The sequence below is a fragment of the Aythya ferina genome, assembly GCF_964211825.1.
Source record: "Aythya ferina genome assembly, chromosome: 5".
Taxonomy (NCBI): domain Eukaryota; kingdom Metazoa; phylum Chordata; class Aves; order Anseriformes; family Anatidae; genus Aythya; species Aythya ferina.
The window spans coordinates 30,939,530-30,956,751 of NC_140301.1; the positions used below are offsets into that span (position 1 = coordinate 30,939,530).

The 17,222-nt window shown below is 35.8% G+C and overlaps 2 protein-coding genes across 3 annotated transcripts in view; one reads left to right on the forward strand and one right to left on the reverse strand.

Annotated features, from left to right (window-relative positions):
* Positions 1-1,286, forward strand: part of UBR1 (ubiquitin protein ligase E3 component n-recognin 1) — a 60,181-nt gene extending 58,895 nt beyond the window's left edge. For both annotated transcript variants that reach the window (XM_084520267.1, XM_084520268.1), the window contains exon 47: positions 469-1,286. In XM_084520267.1, coding sequence (XP_084376393.1) covers positions 469-610 — 142 coding nt within the window. In that variant the 3' untranslated portion in view covers positions 611-1,286. The remainder of the gene's footprint in view (positions 1-468) is intronic.
* Positions 803-14,369, reverse strand: LOC311437248 (photoreceptor outer segment membrane glycoprotein 2; the record flags this gene model as incomplete). Its single annotated transcript, XM_084520269.1, has 3 exons — positions 803-9,868; positions 11,346-11,592; positions 13,789-14,369. 3 exons carry the CDS (start codon positions 14,367-14,369, stop codon positions 9,602-9,604), a joined length of 1,095 nt encoding a protein of 364 aa, XP_084376395.1. The 3' UTR covers positions 803-9,601.
* Positions 14,370-17,222: the final 2,853 nt, after the last annotated feature.

The window sequence follows — 17,222 nt, forward strand, 5'->3', positions numbered from 1 at the left end:
TATTTAGCCTTCCTGATTTCTTCATTTCTGTTTTGGTGTCTGTCTTATACCTATTAGGCACCATGTTCCTCCTGCTAACGTGTGGAGCACAAATACGTATCTTTGTCTGGTGAACTTGTTTAACTTCAAAATCCTGATGATAGTTTCTAGTCAGGAATGGGCCATTAGTAGTGGAAAAATCTACTTGGTTCTGTTAAATTTTCTTAATTTTTACAAGAATACTTTCTATACTTTTAATCTGAAATTTGCAACTGCCATTACTAAAATGTTGTCTTGGAAATTACAGTCACTGTTCGTTGCATGTGAAACTTTTTTTTACCAGTAGACCTGTTGGAGTTTCTGTTCATACAATTATTTAATTTTTACTGTCTATTGTTACTACCATTAATGCTAGACTATGAATGGAGTAGTTTGTTAGTTGATATTCTGATACGCTTATTTGTATATTCTCCCTTTCCTTCTATGAAGAAGAGGCAATCCCCTGCACCTATGTCGGGAGCGTTACCGGAAGCTCCATCTGCTGTGGCAGCAACACTGCATCATAGAGGAGATTGCCAGGAGCCAAGAAACAAACCAGATCTTCTTTGGATTCAATTGGCAACTGCTTTGAGTCTCCTGATTTTAGGGAAATCTCTTACCTTTGGCATTGCTTTGGAAAAGGAAAGAAGAGTGGCAGTAAATGATCTACTCTAAAGTGGATACTGTAGTTCAGACACAACAGATGAATTCTCTAGGTTTGATGTAGTACTGATACATTGAAACAGAATTTCATGTCATATGTCTTGCTCTTTTTTCCCCCCAAAAAAAGCCACCTTGTATAAATATTATTTGAACATTCAGGTCCAGAAATATTTTCACTTCTTTGACAAGTTGTAATTGTTTCACATGTTTTGATGAGGACACCTTCCCAAACCTTGTGCTTCAGGGCACACACATTCTTTTATTGCCTCAAGATTATACTTTTAAATGATATTGTTAAGGAAAAAGTTGCTTTACTTTCTTTCTGCATTTTTTTTCCACGCTTACTGGAACTTTTTAATAGATCAAGATCTGTGGCATAATGTTGGGGTGGAAGTGGTGCCAGGTCTGTAGTAATCTGTAGCAACAGGTACAGCAAACATGAAGCTGTGCAGAAAAAGCCTGCATTCTGCTATATCCTGGAATTTAATGAAGAGTTTATTAAAGAAAACTCTTCAAAGGAGAAGTGTGCATAGAAAGTGCATGGGGGAATTACCATCTTGCTTGTTGCATCAAAAATAAAGTCTGTGCTTTTCGCATTGCCAGAACTGCACTTTATCTAATGAATTTGTCCTCTATTAATGTTGTATATCCTAAGAGGTTAGAGCTACACTGTTTGGTTATGTTGTGGTTAGTTTTACTTCTTTTAGTTTGTCCCCTGAGGTTTTCCCTGAGAGACAAGCAAGAAAATATTCTTAGGTAGTTGTAGTATATCTCTGCAAGTTATACAGGAGCCAGAGACTTCAACAGACTAAATCTTCAAAACTATCACTAGACTAAAATCAAGTCCCTAAACCAGCAAATTTAAGAATTGGGAATAAGTTTGCCCATGTTTGGGGAATTTACCACCCTTCATACTCTGTCACAATTGGAGTCCTATTTGCATAAATGAATGTGTTTTGGGGGTCATGTTCAGTGGTTCAGTGCTAGTTAGAGCAGAAAAGAAAAAGAAGGTGGCTAAGTTGTCCCTTTTCCCTTTGGTAGTTATTAATACATTGTGATTGAACTCTTTCAATGCTATGTGAATCTGCTTCAGTTCTAATTGTTTGTTATTCTGTTTTCTAAATTTCAACTATAATATACTTGAGGGAATTTGTAAGGCGATGGGTATAAATGCTTTCTTAGGATATCCCGTTTGTGTCCAAGCTTGAAGTTATCAGTGCTCTAAATTTCCCCTCCCTTTGCTATTTGGATTTTTTGTGTAAGTTAATAAGGCTCACAAGGGGAGGTTTTCAAATTAATATCTGAGAATGTGTCTTTCTGTGATTTTTTTTCTTACTGGCTATACGAGAGTAGAATCACAAATTAATGAGTTAGATATAAATATAGCTGTTCTCCTTGTTTCTTAAAGCTTTTAGAGTACATGTGAGTGCACTGAGCAGTACCAGAACTCTCCTGAAAATGGAATACAGGTGGACTCAAACATTGTTCTGATTTCAAATACTTGTTAAAAATAACTTTCTCTATAATCCTTCCCTGGTGATACAAATAGTTGGCTTCAGTATGTTTTCCAGGTTTTGTTTTCTTGCAGTTAAGACCATTCTCCTTATTTTGATTTTTTTTTTTTTTTTTTTTTTAAACCTGAGTATACAATTCTTTAAAGACAAACATCAGTTCTGTATACATAGTGAATTTAGAAAAGCAATTGTGATCAAGACTTGCATGCACTGGAGATTTCTAAGGTCATCAAAACACTTCTTACGAAGAAAAACATTTTAAAACTAGCAAATGTATGTCTCATTGATACCAAAACTGTATTCACTTTTTCCCCTCTGATATTTACCCTTTCATTTATCAAAAACTTTCAGTTACCTTGCACTTCACTGATACAAAAATCTGATATATATGTGGTAAGATCACTCTTTGATTTCTGTCTGAACTATAATATATTTATAAGGACACGAGCTGGTTTGATCAGGTGAGCTCCTGTTTAAAGCTCTAGAAATATCTTTGTATCTGAAGAAGTGAGAGAGGAAGGGGCAAAGTTGCATCTCTCTGTATGTTTGCACATACTAATGAGCAAATGGGCTCCGTACCATTCACTGACTAGTGTGGTCATCTTTCATTTCATAAATTACTATGCAGTTTTGTTCACTGTGAGTATAATCTGTATTTAGTGATCGCAAGATGCTTATGCCACTGATTTCCGTTCCATCCAAGCTGACAGAAGAAATTTGATAATGCACATACTGGTATCTTTAATTGCAAAAATGTAAATTTGAAACTTGTATAATGTTCTTGTGCTTTTGAAATAAAATATCTTGTATATGTATATTTAAAAAAAGAAATAAAGTAACTTCTCTTAGATTATTCAATTTTTATTTGGAGACACTTTGACACTTTACAGCTGATCTAACAGGAGCATTATAGCAGGATCTGTCAGCATGGAAAAAGGGAAGAGTTATTAAATGACTAGTAAAACCACATGAGTTATCACTGTAGTCCATATCATCATTGTACCAGTGAGTACTAGTGGAATGATTTTTCTAATTCAAATAAATATTCCGCTTGAAACTTGTCCTAGTGTTTCAAAGATGCAGCCTCCTGCAGTGTCTCTCTGTTTTTAAAAGAAGTCTTCAGTACATAACGCAATATTCAGATGGCCTTTTACTGATAAGTTAGTGATTTTGGTTTCATAGCTTCTCAAAGATGAACTTGCTGAATAGTCTGGCAGATACTTAACTTCTTGAAAGTGGAAGTTTGTATTTTGTCTAGTGTTCTGTGTGATACATATGGAGAAAAAAAGCTTTGGTCCAGTGCTACACAGACAGACAAAATCTTACATATAAGAGGTAAGAAGTACTGGCTAATTCTGTATTTTAAAACCTGCTGGCTGGTATTTCTTTTGTTGTAGCTTCAGGCACCATTAAGCTTGCAGTGTTTGAGTATTAATACTGTTGCTTTCTGTGCTTCTCCTTAATTTTTAGGAATTAACTCCTGAAAAGCTCAAAGGTAGGTAAAGTATACCAGCAGAATTGTTCTGAAAAACACTCGAACAAGAAGCACATTAGTTAAGAAAAAAGAAAAGCCACAGCACCATTTCTCTAAGAGATTCTTAGAGAATTAAGAGAACTATTAAAATTATGTGTAGGAAGATTTCGGCCATCATGCGCTTTCATCAGAGATGAAGGTTGTTCCATTTCTGTGGCACAATCCTAACAAATTTTAATTATTTTTTTATCCATGTTTTGCAGACAGAGGCTAAGTTTTTTTTTTTTTTTGGATACAGAAAACAAATGGACAACAATGAAAATTGACTCCTGCATAAGTCTCTTGAATCCAGTCATTTCTAGTCCTAGCTACATCTCTCTAAGCTTGTATTGTTGAAAGTGTAGATTAAAGAGGAGCTGTCACAGAACGTTACAAGAGAGGGCAAGCTGAAACTTAGAGGGATTATATGCATTATTCATTACAATGGTGAGTAAGAGGAGAGGCCAGGTATGAAGTTAAATTGAAATATCAAAACTTGAGTTTACTGTTTTTTATATCATTTGCTCTTGAGTACAATGCCAAGAAAAACAAGACTCTAGTTTGTATAATTTAACTACAGGTTGTTAAACAACTTAGAATCTATCAGACTTCAGAGGTTTCTGGGAATCATGTTTGAATGAATGAGCCTGCATAACACATTTTGAAGTGGGTACTGGGGCTGTGAATTTGATGAATGTTTCAAGTCCTTGCTTTATCTGTGAGGAGCTGTGGCTGGGCTTTTTCAGCAGACTACAGAATATACCATCTCCATTCTCCTAAAAAATACCTGAAATGCAGTAGAAATGTAGTAGAAATGCTCTTTAGGTACGGGTATTGAGAGAGTCTAGTGCTTGGAGAAAGACCATCCCAATCCACCTTAACTTCTGCTTGGAGGTTTTGCTGAACATACTGTGGCAGCCTGAGAAATCCATCATAGATTTCTCAGATTTCATAGATTTCCATCATAGATTTTGGACTCCAAACCTCTTTCATCCACTTTTTCTTTCTGTGAGTCATGCTTTTACGACAAGTTACAAAACCTAAGTATTTCTGTCTTGTGATTTTTTCCCTATTCAGACTTGCATGGAACTTCCCTGGGCAGTTGAATTTACCCAGACAGACTGTGCACAACAGAGTGACTCCAGGCAGTCTACCTCTGTTACTTGGCATGCAGGAGCAGAGCAGGACAAGAGCATCCATTTAAGTGATAGTCTTCTCATAGCAAATAAGGACTCTACCTAGGTTACATGAGCTTCATGCCTCTATGATTCTTGTCTAAACTACAGACTTCCCTATGCAGAGTCTGAACTGTTGCCACAGCTGGAAACTGATAGCAGCAAATGTGTACCAAATAATTTGTCAGATTTTAAATATCACGGATTGTGTTGTAGAAAACTGTATGATCCATATACCAGTTAAAAAATCAGTTTGCAGAAGGGAGGCTTCCAGCTTTTAAGGAAATGTACTGTTTTCATTTACTTTGATACAAGGAAATTCTAAATATGCTTCATTCATATATTATTCATTATATTTTTTATTATGATCAATGTAAAGCAAGCGTCTTCACTGATAATCAAAGCTTTAAGGGAACATCGTAACTGCAATTTCTACAGGAACTGTCATAGTGTTTTCACCAGAAACTGAACATATTTCTTATGAAGAAATTCATAAAGATGATAGTTTTATATAGAGGTGAGTTCCTTGCTGTGGAAATTGCTGGAGCTTGTTGCATAAATGTATTGTTATTATTTCTGACTGGATTAAGCATTAATAACAAATAGGATAAGAAGTGTCCCACAAATCGTATTTATTTCTGTATCTGAGCAGATGCCTTGGCTTACAGGCTTTGCTTGCTAATGCCATCTTTGTCTTTATAAACTGCAGAGAATTAAAGACAGAGTCTGTGCTGCTACCTGAGTTTATTTTCTGGATACAGTGGCTGTAATTTTAAACACTCAAGGAAACCCAAATGATTATGACAGGTGCTATAAAGCAAGTTAGATATTTAGCATGCACGTTTGCTGAGGAAACTGATATGTAGAAGGCAAAGAAGAAAGCACTTATTTTAGCACTTGTATTGAAGTAACAATCAGCCAATATTGCTGAGATTTTCAAATTGATAGATTTAATTTGTCTTCAGTTCTGTGAAATGAGCTGTTATCCTTTCATAATACATCTGTGGCTGTGGACTCTAAATACCTAGGCAGCATAGAAACGAGCAGTCTAATGTCTAAGTAATTACTAGTAATAATCAGTAATAAGACAGCAACTGTTCCCTGTGAAATACATCCTGATACTCGGTTAATTTCATAAATTTTCACACAGCCAGTCATTTCATCAGCTTTTGCAGTTGTCTGAGAAAGAAAACGTAGCAAATATTATTTAGTTTTTTATTGTAAAATGTGTTCTCTTCATATGAAAGTAAATAAAGTGTGTGGACCAGGGGAGATGTGTAGCCAGGTATTTATACCACTGCTGTTCGTGCTAATGTGTTACAGCACTTGCTGCATTAAATTTGTGTCATTTTATAGAGATACTCAGTCTAGATAATCATTTTAATTCACTCTTCTTATGAATCTATTTTTCAGAGCAGATTCTTGACAAATAGGGACCTCCACTAGAGAGTTATCAAAGGAGTAAGCTCACAGCTGTTATAATTCTGCAAGCTAAATAGACAATCTAGAGAGATTTTAAATGGCACAGGATGTCAAGTTTCATCTGCTTCCACAGGTAAATGTGTTTTTTCCATCAGGAACATTTTCCTAAGATACAGAGTATTATTTTAAAATAACATGCTTTTATTTCCTGTCTTAAAACTATTTTCATCAAGCTGAACCATTTCTCACTTTACTTTTAAAGTATTTTATTTTTTTATTATTCCTACTTAGTCTTTTTGAATCAATTTTTCCTAAAGAAAACAAATCTTATTTCTGTTTTTCTTTTTTTCTTCTCTGAGCTATTTCTGATTATCTTACACCATTTGTTTATTAAGCAGTCTAGAGCTGCTTTTCCAAATGTAGATGGACTGAAATCATACTAAGGAAATGACTGCTATTGACTGAAGCATGTGGCACTTTGCTGATCTGAAAAAAAAAAAAAAAAAGTGTTTTTATCGTCTTCCATTGAAAAATCTGTCTAATTTGCAGTCTGTCTAATATGACTGCCTTTTCTTGTGGTCCCTCAAAGTACTGACTTTTTCTATGTTAATTCTTTTCCAGTATTGTATCAGCTAATTTAAGTGCTTCTAGTAAGGCTCAGGAAGCTGTTGTGCTCAGTGTTCTGCAGCAACAAGAGACCACACCTGCTTCCTTTTTGATTGCATTTCCCAGAGCCACTGATGTTGATTTTCTTTTATGTTCTAGAAAGAAACAGGAGTTCTAAAGATGAGACAAATAATACTCTTTTTAGAACACGAGACAGATAGGTTTCTCTTAGTAGAATGAGAAATAAAAGCCAGAAAAAAAAACAAACAAAAACAACAATCTTACAATATAGCTCTTTGAAATTTTATGATTATCACATTGAAAGATAGGAAAGAAAGGGAGTCAGGATTGAGCCTAAGGACATTAGGTAGACTTAGAAACAACACAACAGACTGGTGTGGAAATAATGTTTTTGGCTCTCAGAAATAGTTGAAGGAGTGATACACCAGCTTATGCAAAAACTGACATCTCACAATAGGGCTTTATACAAGTATCAAAATTCTCTTAACGTTTTCACAGAACTATACATAAAAATACTATCATCTCAGTGCTCAAACAGTCAACAAAAGCAAGAAATAATGGGAAATCTTAGGAAAAGGACAGAAGACCTATTTAATTCATAATGTCCCCAGTTATATGCATGCAGTGTTACTTGTTTAAAACTAATTAATGGAGAAGAGTTACAAAAACTGTCAAAGATAATTTCCATAGAATAAAAGATAAAATACCAGCTTCTTCCACTTAGAAAGGTATGACCAAGAGAGATTATAATAGAAGATAGTAAAATCAGGAATGGCATGGAGGAAAAAAAATACAGAATGACTATTGGTTGCATTTTACAGCAAGAATTAGGGGATACCTATTAAGTTGTCATGGAGTCAACAAGCAGAGAGTGCAACAAGCACTTTTTCAAGAAATGCAGAATCAAATTGTACGAAACTAAAATTTCAAGCTCATTGATGTATTTTGGATATCAAAACCATGAATGGGTTAAAAAAAATTGCTATACAAATTCATAAGAAAAAAAGTCTGTAGAGAGCTATTAAAACACATTGATAGATATCTAATGTTTGTCAAATCAAGTTCACAAACTGCTGTTTCCAGTAAGTTAGGAGAGTGTCAGAGAGAGAACTATTTTCTAACAGTCTTGCTTCTCATGTGCCTTTTGCAAAACCTTTGCTATGGGTTCCTACTACAGACAGAACCTATCTGTCCATTTTTATTTTTAACAAACTTAAATATAGGCCTAAATTTTTTCAGCAGCGATGCGACTGCATTTGGAATTACAATCATGCATATAGCTTGCTTGACTAACAGCATAGATTTTTCCATCACACTACTTATTTACAATATATTCTTAAAGCATTATTCTAGTGTCACAGAAAACAACAACGTTTGGACAGGTAAAGGAATTTTTACTGTTATTTTTGTATGATTGCAAAAGCAAAGTAGTTCTGCTTTGAGTATCACTGTGACAGGATGACTCCTTTTACTTCATTATATACAAAAAATGCACAAGCTTTCCAAAGTTATATTCAAGCAATGTATTATTCACATCAGTTAGCAAGAAATATTTTTTATATGGTCTGATATCCTTTGTTCTGTATCTGTATGTTTTTCTGCTTACAATCATACCATTAATGATGAATTAGTCATATGATATCCTGTAACTACAAGTATAGAAATGCTTTTGCTGCATACATGGACATAAAAACTTTGAGTGCTATCCTTGGAACATGATGTGAGAGCTTTCAATCTGTCTTTGTCTTTGTTGGTTCCAAATAATCTGTGTTCGAGTCTATGGATCTATGTAACTACTTTCGAAATTGAGCTCTTTGAACATCAGGGATCATTAGCATTTGTTTTGTATCAGGTATTTGCTGTTCTTTAAATGTGTGTTAGCACATTGTACTTGGAATTTTCATAAACTTAGCATGAGCTGTCAATTAGTTTTCTTGAGCAGAGGGAACTAGCTCTCTTAGAAGCACCCACTAGCTTTCCGGAGATGTATGGCAGTTGGCTTTCTCTAAACTATAGGGAAAAATTTAGAAGTACTTCATTTTTTTTAAAGTCAAATACACTCTACTAATGAACTTAAATTGGCTTTAACTCAATTTCACGTAGCTATTAAGTTTTTAGAAGGGCAACAACATACATGTATTTGTATCCTAATACGGACTTTTTAAACACAGTTTTCATTTTACAGTTTTTGCTATTTTAAAAAATCTCTTTTTATCCAATGTAGTAATTTCTTTTGAAATTTCCCTGCTGCTGGGATTTCAATACAGGTGTCAATAATGACAAACTTTGTTGATATAAAGTAAACCAATCCTATCTGGAACAGTCTGATATCCAAACTGATAGTCTTTTTTGTGCATAATCATTATTCTGACATATTCAGATGACAGAAATATCTAAGTTGGAAGAGACAAAGTGGGAAAATTTTAAAAGATTGTTTTGTGCAGGTATGAAAATCAGGGATTTCACAAGAGAAAATACACCTGGCCAAAGAAGTATCAGTATTTTGTTCCTATGACCAGTTTATCTTCTTGTCGGTTGTCATATCACTTTTTCTCTTTTCCCCACAAGTAAAACAAAACAAAACAAATGAACAAACAAAAAAAACCTTGTATCAAAGATTGTAATACAGCAAAGCAACACTTGTGACATGATTTCTCTGAATGGATTGTCTAGCTAGCTGCAGGGATAGATTTTGTTGCAACATCGTTTTTGCCACAGTTTGTGTTTTGAACATCAATGTTGGGATCATTCAGGCCTGAGACAGTGGAGATCTGGTTGGCTTTGCCAAGGTTCTTAATGATATTAATGTTGTATTTGGCTGTTTCCACAAAACTGTTTTCTAGTAACCAACCATCTGATTCACCCTCCAGGTCTCCTAGCAAAAGAACATTCTTCATTGCTGTTTGTAGGTACCGGACACCAGTAAGTACAGAGAGCTGTAAGAAAAGATTAGTGGTTAAACAGAGCTTAAGTTACAGCCTTGATCCTACCACAAAGTCTGCTTTCTGACTTGTGTATTTACAGGCCTATTATTTAATATTGAGTGAAATAAATACATTCTTTATCCCAGCGTTAGAGCTAACCAGTCTCCCAGTTAATTACGTATTTTAGAATGAAAAATACCATGTAGAGGCTTTTTTCTTTCCATTCTTCAGGTACCATTCCCACTCGCATGTTATTAGTGTATAAATACTTAGAAATACATCGGAATGCTGCAGGCTCAGAGACTAGTCATAAAATGAATGATCACTTAATGGAGCCATAGGTCATTAGGGAGGGGAGGTGTTACAAAAAAACAAAAATTTGTCTGTTGATTTCTATGGAACTTTTCCCACTGACCTTCATTAAATCAGTATTGTCTTGAAGGTTTTTAATCATTCCTGCGTAAGCTATATGTGTCCAACATGCTAATGCATAAATGAAGAAGGATGCCCTACAGAAGAGGCTCAAGTATATGTTTAGGGAAAAGCTGTGCTTTCAGTGTGCTCAGCTTGTCAACACTGAAAGGAGCACAGAGCAGGCTTGCAGCTTTTTCCTGTGCTGCCAAATATCTCTTGTTTTTGCCATCACTGCCCAATCTAGCACTGCCTAAGGACTATTGTGGCAAACTATTTTAAATAGCATTAATATTTATGCAATAGAGTAATAATCAGGAAAATCTAGCTATTATTAAAAATAGAAGAAACAGTATTTTAGCCTATGCCATTGGGGTTATCTGCATTGCATGCAGATTACAATATCCAGACAGCTTTTTTTTTTTACGGGTGTCAGTAGAAAGACTGCACCTTTGAAGGTGTGTATGCTTGCTTGTGATATGCTAATTTGGACTGCATAATAAGCAATCTGAACTGTATCTAAAATGTATCCCATGTTTGCAAGTACTGTTTATATGGTAAAGCAATGTAATATAGAAAGGAGGCTTTGAGATGTTAATATTTATGCGTAATTCTTACTGTAAATAAAATTGATGTATTCACCAAAGGCCTGCCTCACATTTCTGATATTATTTCCTAAAACTGCCTCAAAACAACCTTATGCCTTCCACCTAATTTCCTTTGCTGTTGCGTTACTGCATGTGTTATCCTGCATCTGGTCCTGTAAATGCTTCAGGAAAGTCAATGTGCCATAGTCTGTTGAAAAAAGCTCTGTAAACGTACAGAATCATGTTAATCGTTTCTAATAGTTCTCATCCTCAATAGATTTGCTTCTACTCTGGTCTTTGAGAAACTGTACTAGAGAAAGCCCTGCAACACTCCTGAAGTGCTGATGGACTTGTTCTAGATACTGAGGTGCTTCTCACACTCGTCATACCATAGTTGTGGTATAATTATGGTATAACACCATTGTTATTTCCCATCCCAGAAAGCAAGCATGTCCGATGCATCTGACACAGACTGTTTTTATAAAACTTACCTCAAACAACCAAATAAGCAATGCTGCAATACCAATGGATCTCATAATAGCTGTGTAGTAATCCAGCAGGGCCTCTCTGCACCCCTTCACCCAGATATTGAGCTCCTCTGTCAGGAAATCGTAATTGTAGTGAGCACTGTTGTTTGTCAGCTGGTACTGGATACAGGGCCGTGGGGAACTTGGATTGCAGCAGCTGAAGGGTACTCCATCCACCAAGAACTTCCCATCAACATTACTCTTTAGACGGCTGCAATAGGATAGAAAGTTTGGGCATTATAAATCTGGTGGCAGCAGCAGAATGTGTCCATATTTTTTCTAAAAGGATGTCATGAAAGTCTGCTGCAATGCGGGCCTCTCCAATGTAACAGAAGGAAAATGAGAATGTATCTGCAACTGGAAATGTTGCTCACTGCAGGAAAATTAAATTTTTTATTTGCAGTATTTTTATGTGTGGGATCAGTGCGGTATCTCTTGATTTTTGGTATTGTATGTGTAAGTTGCAGATTTGTTGTTTATGGAGATGATGTCTTTTTAGACATCTTTCCGCTGAGAATATTAAAGACAATTTTAGAATTTGTCTGTCTAGGCAAAACAATAATGGAAGTTACAGTGCTTGAAACCCTGTGTCTTTACTTCTGGATTGATTCTGAGTGCAAGCATTTTGAAAGAGAAGCTAATGCAAGAACAATTATACATGCCACAGGAATCACTAGAGAATCACTAGAAATTCTCCACTGGCTAGAATATATGAAAGACAACCTAATCCCAGATACCCAGCTTTCACTATTTCCTAATAGAATTTTTAATGTTTTGCAAGATGTCCTCAGTTGTTAATCTTAGTTTCCTTTTCTGATACAGATATCCAAAATTAAAAGGCAGGAAGGCATCACAGAAGCTGTTCAGGTAAACAAGAAGCAATGATCACTGTGGTACAGTGTTCTTCCAGCATTTGGGGACTAAATGTATCCTTCAAAAGAAACATAAGCTGAAAAGAATATCAGAATTTGTGGCTGTCCTGAGATGGCAGAATAATCACCTTCACTTTATTGCTGTGGGCCTTCTCTCTCTCATTTTTGTTTGGTGTAATTTTCTGTCAAGAATATTTTCTTTAAAGATATTTCCAAATAAATAAAGATCTGCTGTTTCCCACCTAGGAAAAGTTAGGCATTAATTCCTCCATTTTTTTAATGTCTAGCTCTTCACTTTGTGGCCTGGTAACAGCAACTGGAGGGAAAAAAAAAAAAAAGCCCATATAGTCCACAGAAAGCAGAATTAAGTATGCCCCCCTTGCCCTTTTGTTTGGAACGAGACATTAACCACTATTAATTGCTGTAATTCAGATATGGCATTGTAAAGCAGAACTTGCTTATGAGACTATATAAAAAAGATGTTTTTTATCTAACTAAAGCAATGATAGGATTGTACTGCTGTAAACTGCTTCATCCTCATACCATTTCCATTGACTGACTCAATTTCTTGTGATGCTGTGATGTTGGTAATGCAGAAATACAAGAGGAGAGGGAAGAGGATTATGAAAGAAGGTGAAAAGTTCAGTTCTGCAGAGATGCCTTTTGAGTTAAGTATGAATTTTCAGCTTTGCCTAGTAATCTACAAAGTACTAATTGACATACAGTACAAGATGAAACCAAGAAAAATACTTGGTTTCTTCTGCTTCCTTTCAGAATGTTACAAGCTGGACTTTGATCCTAGTGGTTTCATATGAAATGTTTTACTACTAGATTTTGGAAATCATAGTATAATTTGGTTACATAGCACCAACGTTGATTTTAGTAATCAAGATGGGATTATCTAGTTTATATGCAGTAAAAGAAATTCTGCAGTATAATTATTTCCTTCGCATACTTTTCCATGATGTCTTCTGTCTGTATGGGGCAAAAATTAAATGACTATATTTCCAAAATGAAGGCAGAGCACAGGTGACCCTGCAGATGAAATCTGAGTTTAAGACCCATGGCAAAACATTGCTGTTTCTACGTGGCTCACAGAAATACAAGGTAGTACATTTTACCTTTGTCCTTACAGTAGGATACTACTGTAACAGTGGTCTAGAAAAAGTGTCACTTCTGCTATTAACTTCTGCTATTATTTACTAAAAGTTGTTGCATTAATTAAAGCACCAGAGTGTGAACATGCCTATGATCACAGAAACGTTAGCTCTTGTTGAGGTAGCCCTGTTAGCAGTCATTCAGAATGATCTTTGAGAAAAGTCTCCTAACCACAGGGTGTCATTTTAGTAAGGAGAAAAAGACACTGCTTGAATTTTTGGCATCTGGCAGAAAACAAGCTGTCTTGTATTCTTTTTAAAGTCGATATGTCTCAAGTTCTTCTGACACTACTGTTACATACTTTCTGTTCAATACAAATTCATGTTGAAGGAGGTTTTTTTCCCTAGAATTTTCCATCAAGACTAGTAAATACTTACTCCATAACTTCCTTGGAAGCCATATTCAGGTAACGAGCAGATACCCACTGAACTTCAAACCAGTCTCTAAAGCCATTGTTTCCACAGCACTGGAATCCAATTTGCAACATATCCACTGTTTTCTTTAAGAAACATCTTCCAGGTATGTCAGTGTCCTTATAGAACTTAATAGCATCCCTCAATCCCAGATAGAGAGATTCTTCCAGTTCATTTCTCATGGTATAGCACATGAGAGCACCCATCAGGATGCAGAAGGTAAAACAGAAGGTACACACGATATATGGGAGCATAACTAGTTTCCACCGAGAGAACTTGTTGGCATCTGAGCAGTCATAGCAGATTTTGCCACCCAGAAAGTTGATGATACATGCTATGACCCCTACAGAGATCAGCATGTTGGGGACAGAGTTTATGTCTCCTTTTGCCATCACTTCGTTGCGCTTCTTGATCTCTATTTTCAGAAAGAGGCCAAGACTGAAGAGAATGATCCCACTCACTACAGAAACCCAGTTGAGGATCCATAGGATCTGAGCCAATTTGTCCCTCTTAGTTTTGGTGAATTTTACTTTGAGGACAGCCATAGTCAGATCAGCATTAGGAAAAGAAGCGTAGGTCAAGGAAAGCCCGTAATCTGCTTAGGAGCATGTATCCAAGGCATGCAGTAGAAATCTGAAGAAGAGAGAGAGAGATTACTGTCTGTCTGACTGAGTATTTATAGAGCCTACAGAGAACTTCCTGTACAGCCTCATGCACTCTGAGATATGCCAAGAGTGTGTTCCACATCTTGCTTAAGTTTCATACAACATCAGTCTCTTAGAAAAATAATTCTAAGAGCTGACTGTAGCAATTAAAAAACAAGTGAACCATAGGACTAATGAACTCTGCCCTCCTATGGACTTTTGTCTAAAGAACAACTTTCTGTGCGAATTTAAGACATCTAAAAGTGAGCTAGTCTGCTGTCTTTCTCTTCTTCTCATTGCTGGTATTTTCTTGATGATTCTAGGAATTTATCATTTGTAGACTAGTGTGTCCTGGTCATATTTAAGTTTAAAAGCTGCTAAGCTGAACAAGCAAATACAGCATAACCACATAACCCTTTTTTCAGGGAGTCTGGGGGTGTGGGGAATAGCACCAGAAACACAGTATCTTATGTGTGTTTTTAGACATTTTATCATCTATCTTATTTTCCCCAGCTATTAGCCAACCTAAGAAACCATCTTTCCCAACATTTTATCTTACTTTTGTATCATATGGTTTCTGCAAGACTACTACTAACTTCTCTTTTGCGCCTATTCAATTGTATCAAAGTCACAGGTACATGCAACTAATAACTGCTTTACATCCAAGATATAAAACCTGTTAGTGCTAGAGACAATGCGTTTTCAATCCACATGATGTGGATTTAGAACTATGCTGCAGTACCTCAGGATCAAGTGATGAACTTTTACCCTTCTTCACAGCTTCTGATGCTTTGCAATTGCCTTTCCTTAACGCATGCAAGAAAATGGAGCTCAACATTCTGTACTCCCCCCAAAAATTGCTCTCAGCATGGCTGTGTTACTTAGTAATTTTCATTAGAGTGATTTTATATTATACAAATTTACATATTTATATGATTATACACATCTTTGTGGATCTAGTTCTACTAATACAATAACATTTATAAATAATAAAATATAATCCTGTAAATGTGGGGAAAGGAAGTATAGGTAGCTTTATTCGTGTGTAGTTGCTTTTAAGCTAGTAGGCTCTACTACTTAACTTCACCTAATTAAAACTGATATCAGCTAAAACAGCATGAAAACTACCCACAGAAAAACCTTCCAGAAGTAGAGCTACATGCTACCCACTAAAGGATCCGCAGTTGCAATGAGGCTTAACATTAGGTAAGCAGATTCCTGTAGAGTGCAGTTAAAAAAGGTAATGATATCCTGTTGTCTTCATCTGTATGTGCTGGAACGAATCAGTTCTGTTTGGACAGGTGAGGAATAGGTTGTTCTTCTATTCAGATTAGGATATGGTTAGATATCTTCATGTATTTGATTATTCAAACAGTTGAATGCCTATGAGATCTGAATCATTCATATTGCATTAATTTTATGTTGCATTCAGAGAGGAAATTGATTCCCTTTAAAATTATTCACTTCTGCATGTCTTTTGCATAATACACAGAACGTCCAACATACATGGTATTTTTCCTTACTGGCCTTATTTCCAAAGGTGCTGAGACCAGTGACACTTTTTGAGTTGAAAAACAGGGGCCTAATTTTAATGATTAAGGCCGATTATCGGTTATGGTTGAATATTGACTGTGATCATATTGTGATAACCATTTTGATTAACATAATTAAATACTAATTTCTGATAAACATCTCTGTACAAAGAAGTCCAGAGAGCAGTCATAAAATGACAACACTTTCTTCACACTGTTCTTCTATTGTATGCTTCAGCCCTCTTTCAAAAGGATCATGCTCTGCTGGTACAGAATTAAGCCTCCATAAGAATTCAGCTGACAGCCTGTCTGCTAAGCCCGGAGACAGTAGCTTTGATTGCTTCACCAGTTAAGCAGTTCATGACTTGAACTTAAATAGCTGTAGATGGCTGCTGCAAATAAAGTTGTTTTTTTTTTTTTTTTTTTTTTTTTCTTTTTGTTGCTCTTTATACTCAGGTCTCAGAGCATGCAATGGAGAGAATCTGTTACTGTGAAATTACTGATACACAGTTCACATTCAAGGGCTAGTGTATACATCACTCTTTGTTTCTGTGAAATGTACGTATATATTTGCCTTTAAATTGTTAGGCATATTTGTAGTTAAGTGTCACTGAGAATGACACTGAATGACACCGACTTGGTGAATGTCTTTTGCTTTAACAGTTGTACAAAATTTGTAGACAGGCCAATCTTCACTTAAAAATCATCTACTAAGGAGGCACTTGACTTTAGAAGATATAAACTTGAGGCTTCATGTTATATTATTCTAGCCATGAAGAAATTTGAGGCTGAATTTCATAAACAGTGATACAGTCGGTCTTGTGTAGTTATTCTGGTATAGATCCCTCCACCATTCTCAGATGCCTAATCTTAAAACATGAAACTTCTCTGTGCAAGGACAACTCTCCTAGTAAATCCTTGCCTCTGACAATTCTCAAATGCTATTTCTAGCTTCTTTGATGCAATTTTATTTACAAGACCAGCTTCATGCAGTATTCACATTCATCTACAACAGAGGTACCCACACCACAGACTTCCAGCAGTAGAACATCTGCCTAGCACAAGCTATTTTGTATGAGCTATGCTGACAGAGGAAAGCAGAGGAATAACTGGTTGCTGTAGTGGAGCAATCACTCCTTGACTGACCCTACAAAGATTGCACAAAGAATCTTTAGGATAAATGCTTGCACAATGTTGAATGCATCGAGTCCGGGATAGAAGA